Genomic DNA, 15,622 nt, shown 5'->3' on the forward strand with positions numbered 1-15,622 from the left:
CAATAATTAAAATCATTTCATGCCATACCTTTACATGGTGCTATTAATTCTTCTTTTTTATCCAAGTGATCTTTGTGGCATTTAACATGGCATCGCCGACATTCCACTGCAGGGGGTGGCTTAAATACGTGCCATAGAGGCTTGGCACAAGCCTCACAATTGGCTGGAAAATGGTATAAAGTTGGGACAAATTCATGCCCTTTATGATGCAGAAAATTTGTCTTCTCTGCTGGCTGTACTGATTCTACTTCCAAGTCTTTTCTACACTCTCCCTCATTGGCATATAGGATCTGACAAAAGCAAACCAAAACAAAAAAGTGTAAAGATTTGTGTCAGTCCCTGGGTATATAAATACACATTAACTAAACGAACAAACTGTATAAGCAAACGCTTTACCTGAAATATTTTGGGTATTTCTTCAGTTTCTGCTCTATAAACATCACCCTGTGTAACTGGTCTAACATGGAACAATTTACTAAAATGAAATTACACTGTGTTAATAATCATTCTCAGTACAAGGGAAATATATCATCTAGTTTAACACTATAACATTGACTATTTTATGTTAATATCCCATATTCATAGGTGATATTCCTTGCAACAATAGGTGATACCCATGCAACATACTGTTTAATCAACATATAGTATTCATAAATGAAAAAAATGCATAACTATTAGAATACCAGAAAAAGAATACTTTTTATAGTGATGAATGTAAACATTTTTTATGTTATCTATACTCTCGAACAGTTTATTCTGTGAACACATGTATTATAATTGCAGTGGCCCATCATATTGCACTAAAGTAAAATGTACAGCTGAAGTTATTAATTAATTTTTTTGCAAAATCCAGACTATTAAAAAATGGACACAATTTTTAATTATTTTAATCATCTTAAAACAAAAGAATTCTGATGATAATGATCAATCTGATTTTGGCAACAGGGAAAGTGGATATTGGATAAAATGTTACATTATATTATATAATATTATATATTATATAATATATATAATATAATATAATATAATATAATATAATATATATAATATAATATATAATAAATAATATAATATAATTTATATTATATAATAAATATAATATAATATAATATAATATAATATAATATAATATAATATAATATAATATAATATAATAATATAATATTATATATATAATATAATATTATATTATATTATATTATATTATATTATATTATATTATATTATATTATATTATATTATATTATATTATATTATATTATATTATATTATATTATATTATATTATATTATATTATATTATATTATATTATATTATATTATATTATATTATATTATATTATATTATATTATATTATTATATTATATTAACATTACATTACATTATATTAACATTACATTACATTACATTATATTATATGAGATAAATAATGTTTAGAGAAAATATTTTGAAAATTATTAGGACAAAAGGTTAACCAAAATTAATTATACTTCAACAAGCACCTACAGACTTTTAAGACTTCAAAATTATTTCAAATTGATATTATTAAAACGTACTCTATATCCAATACCATACATGGATTAGATTGTTCTTTATCCTGTTCATCATTATAGAATAGAATCTTCCTGCTGCTGACCACAACATACTGGGAGGGAAAAGGAAAAGAAAAGACACTATTAATGCCTATGTTATGCTTGCTCATGATAAAAGTCATATAAAGCAAGTCAAATTTTCTGGACAAATAAAAGGTGTCTTGTAATATGAGCAGCCATAGAAACTTTAACTAACCACTTGTATATTACAAAGAAAGGCAAATACAAATATAATATAATTTAGCCATATCGCACTTTTGATAACACTTTTAATGTATTAACATTAAAATATTTTCATATATGGGTTAAATAATTTCAAGTTCTATGCATGCTATGATAATTTATCGTATAAATTATAAAAATATTTAAACATAAACTGTAGATAAAATTATTTTAACAGCAGACAAGATTTCATATAATAGTTTCTCTTGTTTTTCTTTACTGCAACTGTAACATTTCATAACTGAATTTGACTTTATTAATTCCCATTGTAAACACACATTTTTCTGTAGTCTGGATTCAAGTCAAAATCAGTACTTGATTTGGCTTATGAAAGGCAAGTTAATCAATACCTGCTTCTTCCACCCATAACGTTTAATATTCCCTTTGTTTGGTATTGAAAGCCAGCCCTCGATTCTTGATTCTGTATAAAAACCAATATATATTGGTTAACATTTTATTTGCAGAGAATTGTAAAGAAAAGATTTGTTTTCATGCAGCCATTAGCAATGGTCAAACAAACTAATAAAATAGCAACAAATAAGCTTAGCTAAACAAGAACAAGGATTGAAGCTTTTTTCATGCCTGGTCACAAATTCATTTACCATGGCACCATTGCAAAACCTACAAAGATGTTATAAACTTACATCCAACATTTTCAATGGATATGTTTTAATTTAGTTGACAAGATCTCAAAGGGCAACTGTTTCAGCATAAAGGTATTTTACAAAAATTATATTCCTAATTTCATAATAGAGTGGGAGCAATTAAATATTTTGCATAAATATATAGTAATTGAAAGCCACAATGAAAGTGCAAAAGAGCAAGCAAGAAGTCTCAATTTGTCCCATTACTCACAGAAGTTAAGAACAGAAGAGAAATAAATAAGGAATGTGGAAGAATCAGCTAGATATAAAGAATAAGAAAAAAGCAATTTATTCAATTTTAAATGACAGAGAATGCTAAAATGAAAGAACAAACTTATGATGTGAAGCTTAATTAAAATTAACTGTTAGCTGTTGAAAATTCTTGATTCTCACATACAAAAATATCAAAACATACAAGACATCCAAATTCAAGTTACTATTTTTGAACCAAGATGATATGAAGGTGATAAGCTGCATATGAAAAGTAATTATTAGGTATATCGGTTTGTCCAAAAATAGTGATGTAAACATAAAAATTCATATATACTTGTGATGATAAAATCTATTTTTGTTCATCATTTGAATGTATAAAATATAAATAGGCAGCGAGGAAGAGCTAATACTTCCCCAAACATGTGAACCCCCCATCTCCGCCCCCCGCCCCGGCCCGGGGATTTGGGGGGGGTCTATCTAAATAGGATAATATTTTTTAGTATAACATGATGGAGTGACTTGCAGAAAGAGCCGGACAAGCCAGGGTGACTCTCTTACCCCTTTAAAATCACTTCAGACAGTTCAAACATCCCAACGCAGAATGCTCACACTGGTAATACTAGTAGAGTCCATGCCCTGCTGCAAGTCTAAAATTTTTCACTGACTCCAATGGGGTTGTTCTATATCACGGTATCTCTTGTCCATGTCCAGCAATGCTATTAGAATCTATGTATCATTGAATCCTGTAAATAGAAAAGAAAAGAATCTTAAACATGCATCTTATCAAATAGGATAATATTTCAATAGAAAATGGGGTAAACCATTCTACCAATATTTCTATGAATTCAACTCATAATTAATAGTAGAGTCAATTTTCATAAACCATTTTTCACTTATATCATTTTTATGGATTTTTATTATTTTATTTTATTATTTTATTATTTTATTTATTATTTTATTTTATTATTTTATTATTATTTTATTATATCATTTTTATTATTTTTATTATTGTTTATTCTAGTCCGCGCTGGGAAATATTAGGTGGGAAAATGAACTTCTAGGCCACTGAAACAAGTTTGCATAGTATCTGGAGGCTAACACTGCTCAAATTCAGATACTGGCTGACTAAACCCAGAGTCAGCAGAGATGACAAACCATTGTGGAAGCTGGCTATTTTAGATAACTATCAGCCTATCTCCAACCTTCCCTTTTTAGGGAAGTTAGGTGAGAGAATGGTGGGGCTCTGGATTAAAAGGATTATCTAGATCCTAGGTGTCCAACCTTTTGTTTGCCTGGATCACACTGAGTGAAGAGGAATTGTTTTGGACCATACATCAAATATAATTAATGTACATAAATAGCAAACTTCCTTTAAATGTTTTTTTTTTATATTTTGTGAGGCCACATTATTAGCTGTCAAGGACCACGTGCAGCCTGTGGGTCAGACACATCTGATCTAGACTCTTTTCAGCTGGGATTTAAGCTTGTTTATGAGATGGAACTAGAACCAAGCTAAACTAAAACTCCAGGATAGGAAGACCAAAAAAATGACAATGAATCACACCCTTCATCCATGGAGCAATGTTGACAGATTCCACTTATCAAGGAAAATGGATGGACATGGAATGCTCTTATGGGTAATTTTAATAGTTTCCATAGGAAATTCCATATTGAAATTAGAAAACAATTAAGAGAAAGATCTGCTATAATGTATATCGGGACATTCTGCTTTTATACAGGTAACAGTTTAATTGATAAAATTCTTGTAATTCAATCCCTTTCTTCTCAATAAAAATTAATAAAATTTAGTGAAAGTCATTATTATTGGAAAATTATAACCATCAAAGGCTTGGCAGTTAACTTGGTATGCCAGAAATGAGACACTTTGATAATGGTACATCCCTTATCAAATAATGTCTGTATTGTTGACATTGTACAAGGGGCTCTCCTTGAACCTCAAATCTGGTTGGTAGATGCTTAAGTGTATCCATGTGGCATCTCTACTCTGACAGTTTTTACTTTCCAGATGCATCTCACAATACTTATTGTCAACTTTAAAGTTCTATATGGTGTAGAATCTGAATTCCTTAAGAGATTGCCCAATTCAAGTAGAACCAGGTATGAGGCTTCTTCTACTGAGTCAAATATTCCACTATCAAGTAGTTTGGGCATAGCATTTCTTCTGTTCTGAATACACGACAACAGGTATTTCAATCAATTACAAAAGAGAGAAAAAAAGAACAGAAGTGGCTAAGTCAATACACTGACAGATAGGATAAAAACACATAGCCTTTGGAACTCTGGACAGAGGCAAACAAATGGAAGAAAACAAAAATTATGTGCTGGACCACAAATACATAGATATAAGCAAACTGATGGATTAAGCATTGTTAAACAAGAAAGTTATGTAATGTAATCCTAAAAAAGTATACATGAAAATAACTCGAGAGTTAGAAAATTGTAAAGAAAATTGGTACAGGTCTGGGGAAATTATTTAGCTTGCTATTTTAATTGGTCAACAGCAGAGAAATGACACTGGAAAGCCTGTCTGTTGTTAAGATCTATATTTGTCTAATGCTTAATTTTTTTTGTTATATAGTGTGTTGCCTTATCAAACTCTCTTTTCTGAAATGAAAAGCCACTCTTCTTTTCTTGCTGGTACTACTCATCTTTCCCTTATTGCTGCAATTGTTGTGGGGAAGACTGAACAATAACAAAGAATGTTCCAATTCTTCTTGTATGCCTCCCCAAGCATATTAGCCTGTAAATAAGAAATTAGGACTAGGAGAATCAACACTGTGCTGGGGAAATGCCAAATTGTTTCTCTTTTTATTAACAGTAACAGCAGCCTAAGAGGGGTTTAAGGCAACAATGGGAGCCCACCAATCAATAACATATTCATGTTCTCCTCTCTGAGGCATTTTGCAATACTTAATAGATCAACCCAGAAGTTATCTTTTCACATGTTGTCCCTTTCAGTGAATAATACAAATTAACCATAATGTTTGAACAGACTGAATTTTATACGTCTTTTAAATCTGAAATATAATTTGGGCTTCAAAGAGAATATGATCAGTGAAACTATTTGATAATTATGTTAAAAAGTCTTACCGCTTGCGTTTCATTAAGCTCCTTTTGATATTTTATTACCATCTGATTAAATTTCTCCTTTTCCTGGTTAAGTTCCAACTGCAACTTTCGGTTTTCCTTCTCTTTTTTCTTGAAATCTTGCATATTTACTTTCTTCCTATCTAGTTTAAAATCTTTTCGATTCATAATCTCAGCCAATTTGTTCACAGCCTATTGCATATTAAATAGAAGAAAATCAAAGTAGATACATTAATACAAATTAACCTTGGAAAGTAAGCAAAGAAGATTTCTATCTAGACAATAAATATCAATAAATATTTTTCCACCTGAATATTTTATGAAGAACATCCTCATCTTAGTCTATTAAAGACACAGCAGATAATTAATAGCTTTACTTTGGGTTAATTAATATCTTCTCTTGGAAACCATTTCACCACTTTGTTAAAACAACTTCAAATGTTAACATTCCACAACATAAAATTAGTTGTCACATTCTGGCATCCCGCATAAATGAAACCAGCAACACAAGTTGATGTGATAAGGTTTTCTGGTAAAGCACGGACCCGGCACTAAGCGACCAACCATTAAATAATTAAAGTTTGTGCTACCTCAATTCAAGATAAACAAATACAAATCTCACATCCATCTGGAACACATGTATAGGCTTAAGTGGTTCTATTCTAACTCAAATGAATAACCATGAGCTATCTAAGGAAACATTTTTTTTGTACATGTAACTTTTGAGTCAGTAGTAAGGCAAGTCTCTTAAGTTTTCTTAGCAATATTTTTGGATGTAGTTTGTCATTGCTTTCTTCCTAGAGATGAAAGTAACTTGATCAAAATCACTTAGCTGTTGTTGTTTTTACCTAAAACGTAACTAGAATTAATGATCTTCCAGTTTTTAGCCTGGTGTGTTAACCACAACAAAAAAATGGCTCTTGTGGAAGCATTAGTATCTCTACATGTTTATCATCTAAATATTCATAAATGTAATCTGCCTTTTATTGCATCAGACCATTTAACTATCTAGGATACCATTGACTATCAACAGTGTTTTTCAGTTTAATTTTGATGTAAAGTAACCATATGTATCACTACCCAGAAAACAATGTATCTGTATGAAAGACAACTCTTTACTGATCTTAATTACTGATTTTTGAGGCACACTTTTTATACAGGTATCTTAATTATTAATGAGAATAATGGCAAATGCTTATGAGAAGGCTGTATATACATTACAAAACAAAGGTCATTTTCTGAAATAACAATTTTAAAAAATGTGGTACAGGCTCCCTAAGGCTGATCAATATATTTAGGGTTTTTTCTGTTACTGTATGAATTAAAATTAAGAAAAACAAAATTATTTATGAAGAACCAAAACACTCTATTTATGAAGACATGTACTTAGTCACTTATGCCCTGGTCATCTCTTGTTTTTATTACTGCAGTGCACTCCGCGTGGGGCTACCCTTGGAAGAGTATTTGGAAGCTAAAATTGATTCCGAATTCGGTAGCATGAACTGTTTTGGAGGTCTCTAACGACCACACATGTAATACCAGTGTTACATGAGATGCACTGGTTGTCAATCTGCTTCCAGGTGTTGATGGCATGGGTCCAGCATATCTGAGGAGCCATCTGGCTCCAATGGGATCAGCCTGCCCTACTCATTCTGGCAGAAGGGGCCTGTCGCGGATTCCATCAGCCAAGGCTGGCAGAATCCAGGAGAAAAGCCTGTTCTATTACTGTCCTGTGTTTTGCAACTGGAGGTGAGATTTGCCCCCACTCTTCTGGCCTTCTGGAAGGGCCTAAAAAACTGGCTCGTTACTTAGGGCCCTAATGGAGATGCACTAGGCTGGCAGTAATTGGTGTAGTGATAGAGAATGCCCCACTCTCACTCTGCATGAGTCCTTAAGTTTTTTTGTTAGTCTGTATTTAACTCTTGGAATTTTAAATATTTTTTATATTTGTAATTTATTTTTATATTTATTGTAAATTACCCAGAGTGGATAGCAAGATGGGCTGCATATAAATTTATTAAAAAATAAATAACCTAAAATAGATGTCGTTTAAAATAGACATCTCCATCAATCTTCCAAAATACACTCACCTGTGTTTTAAGTGTTCTTTCATAGTTCAGGTTTTTTTCATACTGTGTTCTAATTGTGTTGAATTCCTCTTCTTTTTTCAATATATACTCTTGTTGAAAAAAATTAAGAATTTATGGGATTTTATTGCATCAGTATCACATGCACTTTTTCTTTTTTACTAAATCTTAATTTAATAGAAACAGAACAGAGTCCTGACCCTACATATTCAGCCCAGAATTATACAGGATGGGAAGTGCTTAGCTTTTAAATACGGTAGACAGGCAGACTTGGTTGACTTATTAACCTAATTCATAATATAATTATGACTCACTGTGTTTTGTGAACCTAGCAACTGTGATTGTAATATGTTTAGTTTTGTATAATACATGAAACATAAAAATGGTATTTAAAGCAAATGAACTACAGTTTGGAGTTACGTCTAGACTATGTATTTATTACTTATAATTCATAAAAAAACCTAGAATCACTTTCTTTGCTAATTAAGATCTATGTATCAACTGACACAATGTCCAAGCTGATAAGGTTCAGTTATTGCCATTCTTGGTTTTCAAAAATTACGTATAAATTGCATGTGCATGGAATGTGACAAACAATGGAAAAATAAAACAGTTCCTATAGTACATGCTTAATCGTGAGAGAAAATTTAGTGTGCCCATTGTTAAATAAATATTGGCTGACTGTCTATCTGTCATTACAGATAGTCCTTAGCTTACAACCAGTAGACCAAATATATGATGGCCATGGACTGCATTCTGCAATCGTGTGACTGCTACTCATAATGGTACTTGCAAATGAATGGGCTCACTTAACAACCATGTTGTTTAACAACTACAAAAAAGGCTGGAAAATTACTTCTGATTACAGGAGTGCCTCAACTATAACAACTTATGACTGATTTACAGTCCCAATTACAGTCATAAGTCAAGGACTGCCTGTATATTACTGACTCTTAAATTCTGTTTTAAAATAACTCAAAGGAATCAAAACCATTAGAAATTATTAAAACAAAACAAAGTAAAAGTGGAAATAATGAGGCAAGAAAAATAAAAATAAAAATTTTGGGGTTTGTTTTTAAAAGGGCTATCTCAACCGTTTGCAATTCCCCTTTAAATCCACTACTCAAAGTGTGAAGGTGCAAAACCTTAAAAATGGTTAGTGAAACTCTTTCAAGAATATTCCTGTGTTGATTTGAGCAGATATATGGATGTGAAGATGACACCCCTTTCAAATAACCACCAGATGATTTTGCATAATTCTAATGTTTAATGCAAGTTATTCAGTAAGTTAATGAGGCATCTGCTTTCACTTTTCCCCCCAGATTATATAACATGCGAGTCCATCCCATTACGAAGTACTGCCTGAATGACTTTCTGAAAGAAATTTTAAAATGCTGATGAATTTCTTCCCTAACATGGTATTTTTACATAAAAAAAATTAAACAAGACCTCCTATACGTTTTCTCATACATTCTGATAATCACTCATATATGTATTCCAACAATTCATTGTATTTTCACATTATCTCACATTTTTCCTAATTTACAAAAACTGAAGCCTGTCTTCTTGAGTATAACTACAATCACACTTAAAATCTTTTGACTTAGTTTTCTGTGTTCAATAATATTTTTATCTTTTGGTCTATTCTTCCCCTCCCACATCTATAAAGCAATATCTATAGAATACCAAACCATATTCTGCTCCTGCAATGTTGAAAGACCGTTTTTCTTACTGTATAAGATAGTATTGAAAAGGCATTAGCCTTCTTCCAAACAATGTCATTGAAAATATGAAATACCTTCTTCAAGTTTTTTAATATTTCCATTTAACTCAGAATTCTCCTTTGTTAGAAAGGCCACATCTTTGGTTAATGTATTATTTGTTTCTTCAAGCTAAAGGAAAATAAAACAGTATCAGCTGCATTTGAGTAATTGTTGAGGAAAAGAAATAGAAATTTTGTAGAAGTATACTGCTTCTATTATGGAATTGAAGAATAAATGGACACAACTATATGACTAATGGCAATTCATCTTTCCATAACTTATTTTTAAATTTGACCTAGCTTAAACATATATTTTACCCATGGGGTTATTAGCAAAAATATATCAATTCAAATACTAAGTTTAAGAAGACAGTCTGTATTAGCACGGTCAAACCGATGTGATATGAGTCCAGGAAGAACATTAAAGAAATAGTTGGTTTACCAATTGGAGAAAATGGCAATATGGAGATAAGGAAAAGGGGAAGATTGAATTATTTAATTCCTATTTGTACCTGACAAAAATAGTAATCCAAGCTGCTGGAAACTTCATTGGGGAAACAGAACAGAATCTAAGTCAAACTAGACAAGGAACGGGTGAAAGAACAACTAGCTGCAAATTGAATCTTTGGGACCAGTCAGACTTACACTGTCAAAAACTGGCAGATTTTATCTCAGTGCCACTGACTGTAATCTTTGAGAACTATTAAGAGTACAAGATAAGTGCCAAAAGATTGGAAAAGAGCTGATGACATCTGGATGGCTCCTACCCTGATCTTGTTCAGGAACATATTAAATACCTGGGCATTCTCCCAGGGTTTGAGTTAGTTTGATGATAGTTGAGCCTCTGTTGGAGGAGAAGTTTTTTTGGCTGATCTGTTTTTCTTCAGACCACTCATGATCTCTCTTGGATCATTTGTTTTTGTCTTTTATTTGTCAACTGCCCAGGATTTCTTGGTAGTCAGGCCTCTAAACTATATATGTATGAATGTACCAATAAATTTATATCAAAAAAGAAAAAAGGCAAATCCCACAAGCTCCCAGATCAATCATGTTGAAATCACAACTGGGAAAATTCTAGAAAAGATCAGTTTGCAAGCCCTTAGAAAAGTCATTGTGGGTTTGTTAAAAACAGGACATGAAAACATGTTTTTCTTTTGACAAAGTGCATAGATTAACAGATCAAAGAAATGCTATAGATGTTGTACACTCATACTTCACTAAGGATTTGATCAAGTTGACCACAGCTGCTTAATGAAACAAAATAATGTGGGATGGGTGACGCCACCAAGTTATGGATTTGCGGCTAGCTGAAAAACCATACCCAGTTATGGTCCTAAATGGTTCTATGTCAATATGAGGAAGTGATCTAGTATTCAGATTCAACATTCAACTCTTCAAGGAAAGCATAAGCTAATAACTGTTTAACATCAGATTTTGTTTCAACCAGAGCTAACTGTGTACACAGTTTCTCACGAGTCATCACTACTTTTTAAACACTACACTGGGAAATAGTACAATGTATTGTAATATTCAGCTTGGGAGACAATTTCTTACAATAGCAATGTGCTACAGCTACCTCAAGAGCTAATGGAATCTAAGGCAGTATCAACTGAGATATAGTGTCTGGTTCATGAGAAGTGACAATTTCACTTTATGTTGCATTGGTCATACTGCACCTGGGTATTGTGTCCAGTTCTGATTGACAAAATACAAGAAGTATACTGAGGATAGAGGGGGAGGACAAAGATGGAGCCCTGGAGATAACATTCTATGAAGAATGTTATAAACGAACTGGGTATGTTGGGCTTTAAGAGAACTATTAACCAGTAGAATAGTCTGCTTCCTGTAGTTATTAAGACTCCATCACTGGAGCTTTTCAGAAATGGATGGTTGTATATAAGATGGTATGAGGATTCTTGCCTGAGCAGGGAGTTGGCTGGAAGAGCTCAAAAATCTTTTCTAACCTATAATTTTGTGATTTCCAATGCAAGAAAATGTTTCCTATTTCAATAAAGGAAACCTTACCCTTATTTAGCTATATGCATACATCCAGCATGCGACTGAAGATTTGTAAGAAAAACAAGCATGCATCATAGTAACCTCTCAATATGTAGTCACATTACTAAAGATACAATAGCTTTCTTTCTCACAATATAATAAACTGACTTCATGATACAAATATAAAAATATACCTTACCCGACTGACAATATTGTCCTTATCAGTAATTTCTTGTCTATTTCGTGATGCTGCTTTCTTACTCTCTTGTGTTAGTTCAAAATACTGTTCTTCAAGGAGAGCTCGGGCTAATTGTTCAGATTCAGCTTTTGTTTCAGCCAGATCTAACTGTGTGACAACAGCTTCTCTGCAACACAAAATTATTATTTTTAAACAAACAAATAAACAGCTCATATTTATACTTTTGTTTCACATACATTTCCACAGCCAACAAAGCTGCTTTTTAGGCACATTTTAAAATACAACCAATTACAAAAGATAAGATGTTTTGTTCTAGCTAATGTTTTGAAAATGTGCTAACCTGACATCAAGTTGTTTCTTTTAAGAACTCTTTTTTTCCCTTAAAATATAGGCAGCAATCCACAAAATTATCATATTTAAATCCTTTTTGTTTCCATGTGATAAAAAAGATTTTTCTCTTTCTGGGAGATGGGCAGTTCAAAAATGTAAAAAATACATACATACATATACATACGTATTCCATCGACATTACCAATGTTGCTTAGAGTATCTCAATTTTAGAAGAATTCTGCCCATAAAAGTGACTTACTTTTCATTTAGCAGTTCTTGTATTTTTTTCTGCGTTTCTTTATTTTTTTCCTCAATTTCTTCTTTGAGTTCTTTAACTTGAGTTTTATAAAGTGTCTGGAAATTTTAAAAAAAGGCACCATCATCATTTAGATATTGTTATAATCCAGAATTTTTCATTTATTAGTCAAATTTGGGATGATGATAAGGGCTACATATTATTCAATCTATATTTGTGTATTATTTATATCAAGCTTTTACAACCACTCTTTCAAAGAGCTTGCAATATTTTTGAAAGAAATGAAAGAAGTTAAAAAACTATACAATGAAGCCAGCAACAAAGAGATAGTGTAATTTTTACTCAAAGCAATTCCCCTGATGCTGCCTACTACAGGTAGTCCTCAACCCTCAATCATTCATATAGTACCATTCAAAGTTACAACAGCACTGAAAAAATGGCTATTTTTTCACACTTACTATCTTTGCAGCATCCCTATGATCACACAATCAAAATATGGAACTTGGCAACTGGCGTGTATTTATGATGGTTGCAGTGTAGTGTTGTAGTATCATATGATCTTCTGTGATGACCAGTCATTGTGCAGCGTGCCAAGATGTCTGACTGTCTGGGCAGCGTTTATTCTTTTATACCATTTTTACAAGCAAGGAAGAGTAACATAGATACAGCATCAGGATTGGAGAATAGATACCACATGGGTGAAACCTCCCAACCAATCCTTAAAGAATAGTGATGATGTTAGTAAAATGAGATCATCTATAAGTCTGGAAAGTCCGGGACTTTCCAACCCAGGATACGGAATGAGATCATGCAAGTAGCAAAGAGGTCCATATAAGTTAAACGCTGCAGTTTGCTACTTGCATGCTTTGCTACTTGCATGCTAGCACAATCTACAGGATCTTAATAGCTACTACATTTCACTCTTTTTTATTTTGTTAGATAAAGAATAATCATAAAAGGAGTTAGTAAGGGGATTATAATAAGGGCATATGCTTGACCCTGAGACAATGTAGGAGAGGGTTTGGGACAAAAAGCTGTGATATATATATTGCAAAGAGAAAGGAGACATTGAACAAAGCAACACCCACTAATTAAAGCACAAATAATGACTACATAGCGTAAATTTTTTCCCATTTGGGGCTGATCAAAGCAGATATGGTTAATTTATGCTGTTATGTGTGGTAGAAAGAACTAAGAGAAGAAGAAAATGTTTACTATTCTTTTCAGGATGTGATTTCCATTAAAACTTCTTAGATGTGTATGTATAATGTATAGTAATTGCATGCATAATAGAACTTAGCTGTGTATGTATAATGTAAAATAACTGTATGCAGAATTGAATAGGATTGAATTGAAGAAAAATATCCTTTACCTGTTTATAGCCCTAATTGGAACTGCTGCAGTTCAAAATAAAATAATTGAAACATGTTTGACAGCCAGAGAATTAAATTGGCTTTTTGGATTGGACTTAGAGCTTAGAAATCATCCCAGATTGAAAGGAGAGTAAGAAACAGCGTGTGCAAGGAAATGAGAAAGGTCCGGACATGAGAAAGATAGGATTATTTGTGTGTGATTTATTGGTGAAAAGAATGTTGAGTGGGAAAAAATGGGTGAGATTTCTGTGTATTTTAAAATCCACCCCCACCCCACCCGTCCTTGCTGGTTGTTAACTTTTTGCCTTGTAAAGGTGGAGGCAAGAGGAGAAGGGGGAGTGAGGCTTTTGATCACTTTGGCAAATTTTTTTCTTTCTCTCTCTGCTTTGCAAAAGGCGGGGCTGGAAAATGGAAAGCATTTTTTTTTATATAGGTTACATACAAACTTGTAGTCGTTGCTGGAGAAATACAAAGGAGCTTTAGATAGCTAGGCTGAGATTGGCAATCTGCCTGGAACGTTATCTGTAAAGGTGGCTCAGTTCCCAGGTTGGCAGGTCACCTAGAACAATTATCTTTGAAGATGGCTCAGTTCCCAGTTTCAGCAAGGGGAATCAAAATTCAAACTAGTTGCACTCTGTACATGCTCTTAATCCATATTTTGATTAAAGCAGAGAATTGACACTAAAATTTGACTCCATCAGGAAGGTTTACAACAAGAATGTGAAGAATGCATAACTATTACCAGCCCAACAGGTGAAATCACAAAAGGTATACAATGGACTTTGCAAATAACTTTTTCTTCTAATTCTTGATAAGTACAGTAAGGTATAAATGGTGGAGTTGTGTAATGATTTTCAATTTTATTTTCAGAATAACTTATCTCTTCAATGTCCTTTGCCTGACTATGTAAACTGTATTGTTTGTCCAGGCATGATATTCCCCTCTGAAAAAAAAATCGGGGCCGGCCAAAAGAGACCCCGCGCCCGTGCCAACAAATCGCACACACAACACCAACGCTACACACCCTTCCTTTCCAGCCGGTGAGGTGTGGATCAGCTCCGGAGCTGGGCAGCCGCTTCCCTGGTGGTGGGGCCGAGGCCGCCGCCCGGGGAGCGCCCGCTGCTTTTCCTCGCCAGGGCCGGGCGGTGGCGTGTTGCCCTGCACCGCGTGGCCCCCGCCTGGCAGCGCGCTTCTCGGCACGAGGCAGCTGAGTTGCCCAAGGAGCCCGGCCAGCCAGGCGAGGGGAAGGCAGCAAGGGCCCTGCCAGGCTGGGGCGGAAAACCCGCTTGGCAAGGGACCGGGGAAGCCTGCGGGCGGAGGACCAAGCACGCTGGGAGGCAGAGATTCGGCCAAGGCTGTCAGACGGAGAGACGGCTGGTCTGTGGCTGCCCAGCTCCCTTTTCCTGCTACTCAGCGGCCTCCGCTCGCACCGCCCGGGCTCCACTCAAGTGTCCGGCTGGGGCTGTCAGGAGTTGCTACCGCCGGCGCGGCTCCACGCGACTCCAGTCCTGCGTTGCCTCGGGAAGGGAAAGGCAAAACCGGGAGCTGCTGCGCCTGAGCCTCTGGTGCCGCTGCTGCCGTTGCAAAGCGCCGCCGCGGCTCTTCCTTTTTGCCTTTCCCTTCCTGAGGCAACACGGGACTGGAGCCATACGAAGCCGCGCCGGCGGTAGCAACTCCTGACTCAGGTGGCCTGACTCAGGGGAGGGGAAGGAGGAGAAGAAGGGGGGAAGGGGGGAGCGATTCCTAAAAAAATCAGAATTCCGATTTTAATCGGAAGAATATCATGTCTGTTTGTCTAACGATCATTGGCTTGCTTGCTTAATGACTTCTTCCTTTCC

At 34.3% G+C, this 15,622-nt stretch overlaps 1 protein-coding gene across 1 annotated transcript in view; it reads right to left on the minus strand.

Moving 5' to 3' along the window:
* The window catches only part of ROCK1 (Rho associated coiled-coil containing protein kinase 1), a 79,972-nt gene that overhangs the window by 1,474 nt on the left and 62,876 nt on the right, over positions 1–15,622 (minus strand). The window contains exons 22-31 of the mRNA XM_087960079.1: positions 12,415–12,509; positions 11,826–11,991; positions 9,665–9,758; positions 7,870–7,958; positions 5,754–5,971; positions 2,896–2,929; positions 2,165–2,257; positions 1,557–1,645; positions 397–475; positions 29–290 (exon numbers count right to left, since the gene is read on the minus strand). Coding sequence (XP_087816205.1) covers positions 29–290; positions 397–475; positions 1,557–1,645; positions 2,165–2,257; positions 2,896–2,929; positions 5,754–5,971; positions 7,870–7,958; positions 9,665–9,758; positions 11,826–11,991; positions 12,415–12,509 — 1,219 coding nt within the window. The remainder of the gene's footprint in view (positions 1–28; positions 291–396; positions 476–1,556; positions 1,646–2,164; positions 2,258–2,895; positions 2,930–5,753; positions 5,972–7,869; positions 7,959–9,664; positions 9,759–11,825; positions 11,992–12,414; positions 12,510–15,622) is intronic.

Source organism: Notechis scutatus, chromosome 3 (assembly GCF_049901735.1).
Source record: "Notechis scutatus isolate UNSWTSFEM ecotype Mainland chromosome 3, rNotScu1.2, whole genome shotgun sequence".
In the NCBI taxonomy this organism is placed as follows: Eukaryota; Metazoa; Chordata; class Lepidosauria; order Squamata; family Elapidae; genus Notechis; species Notechis scutatus.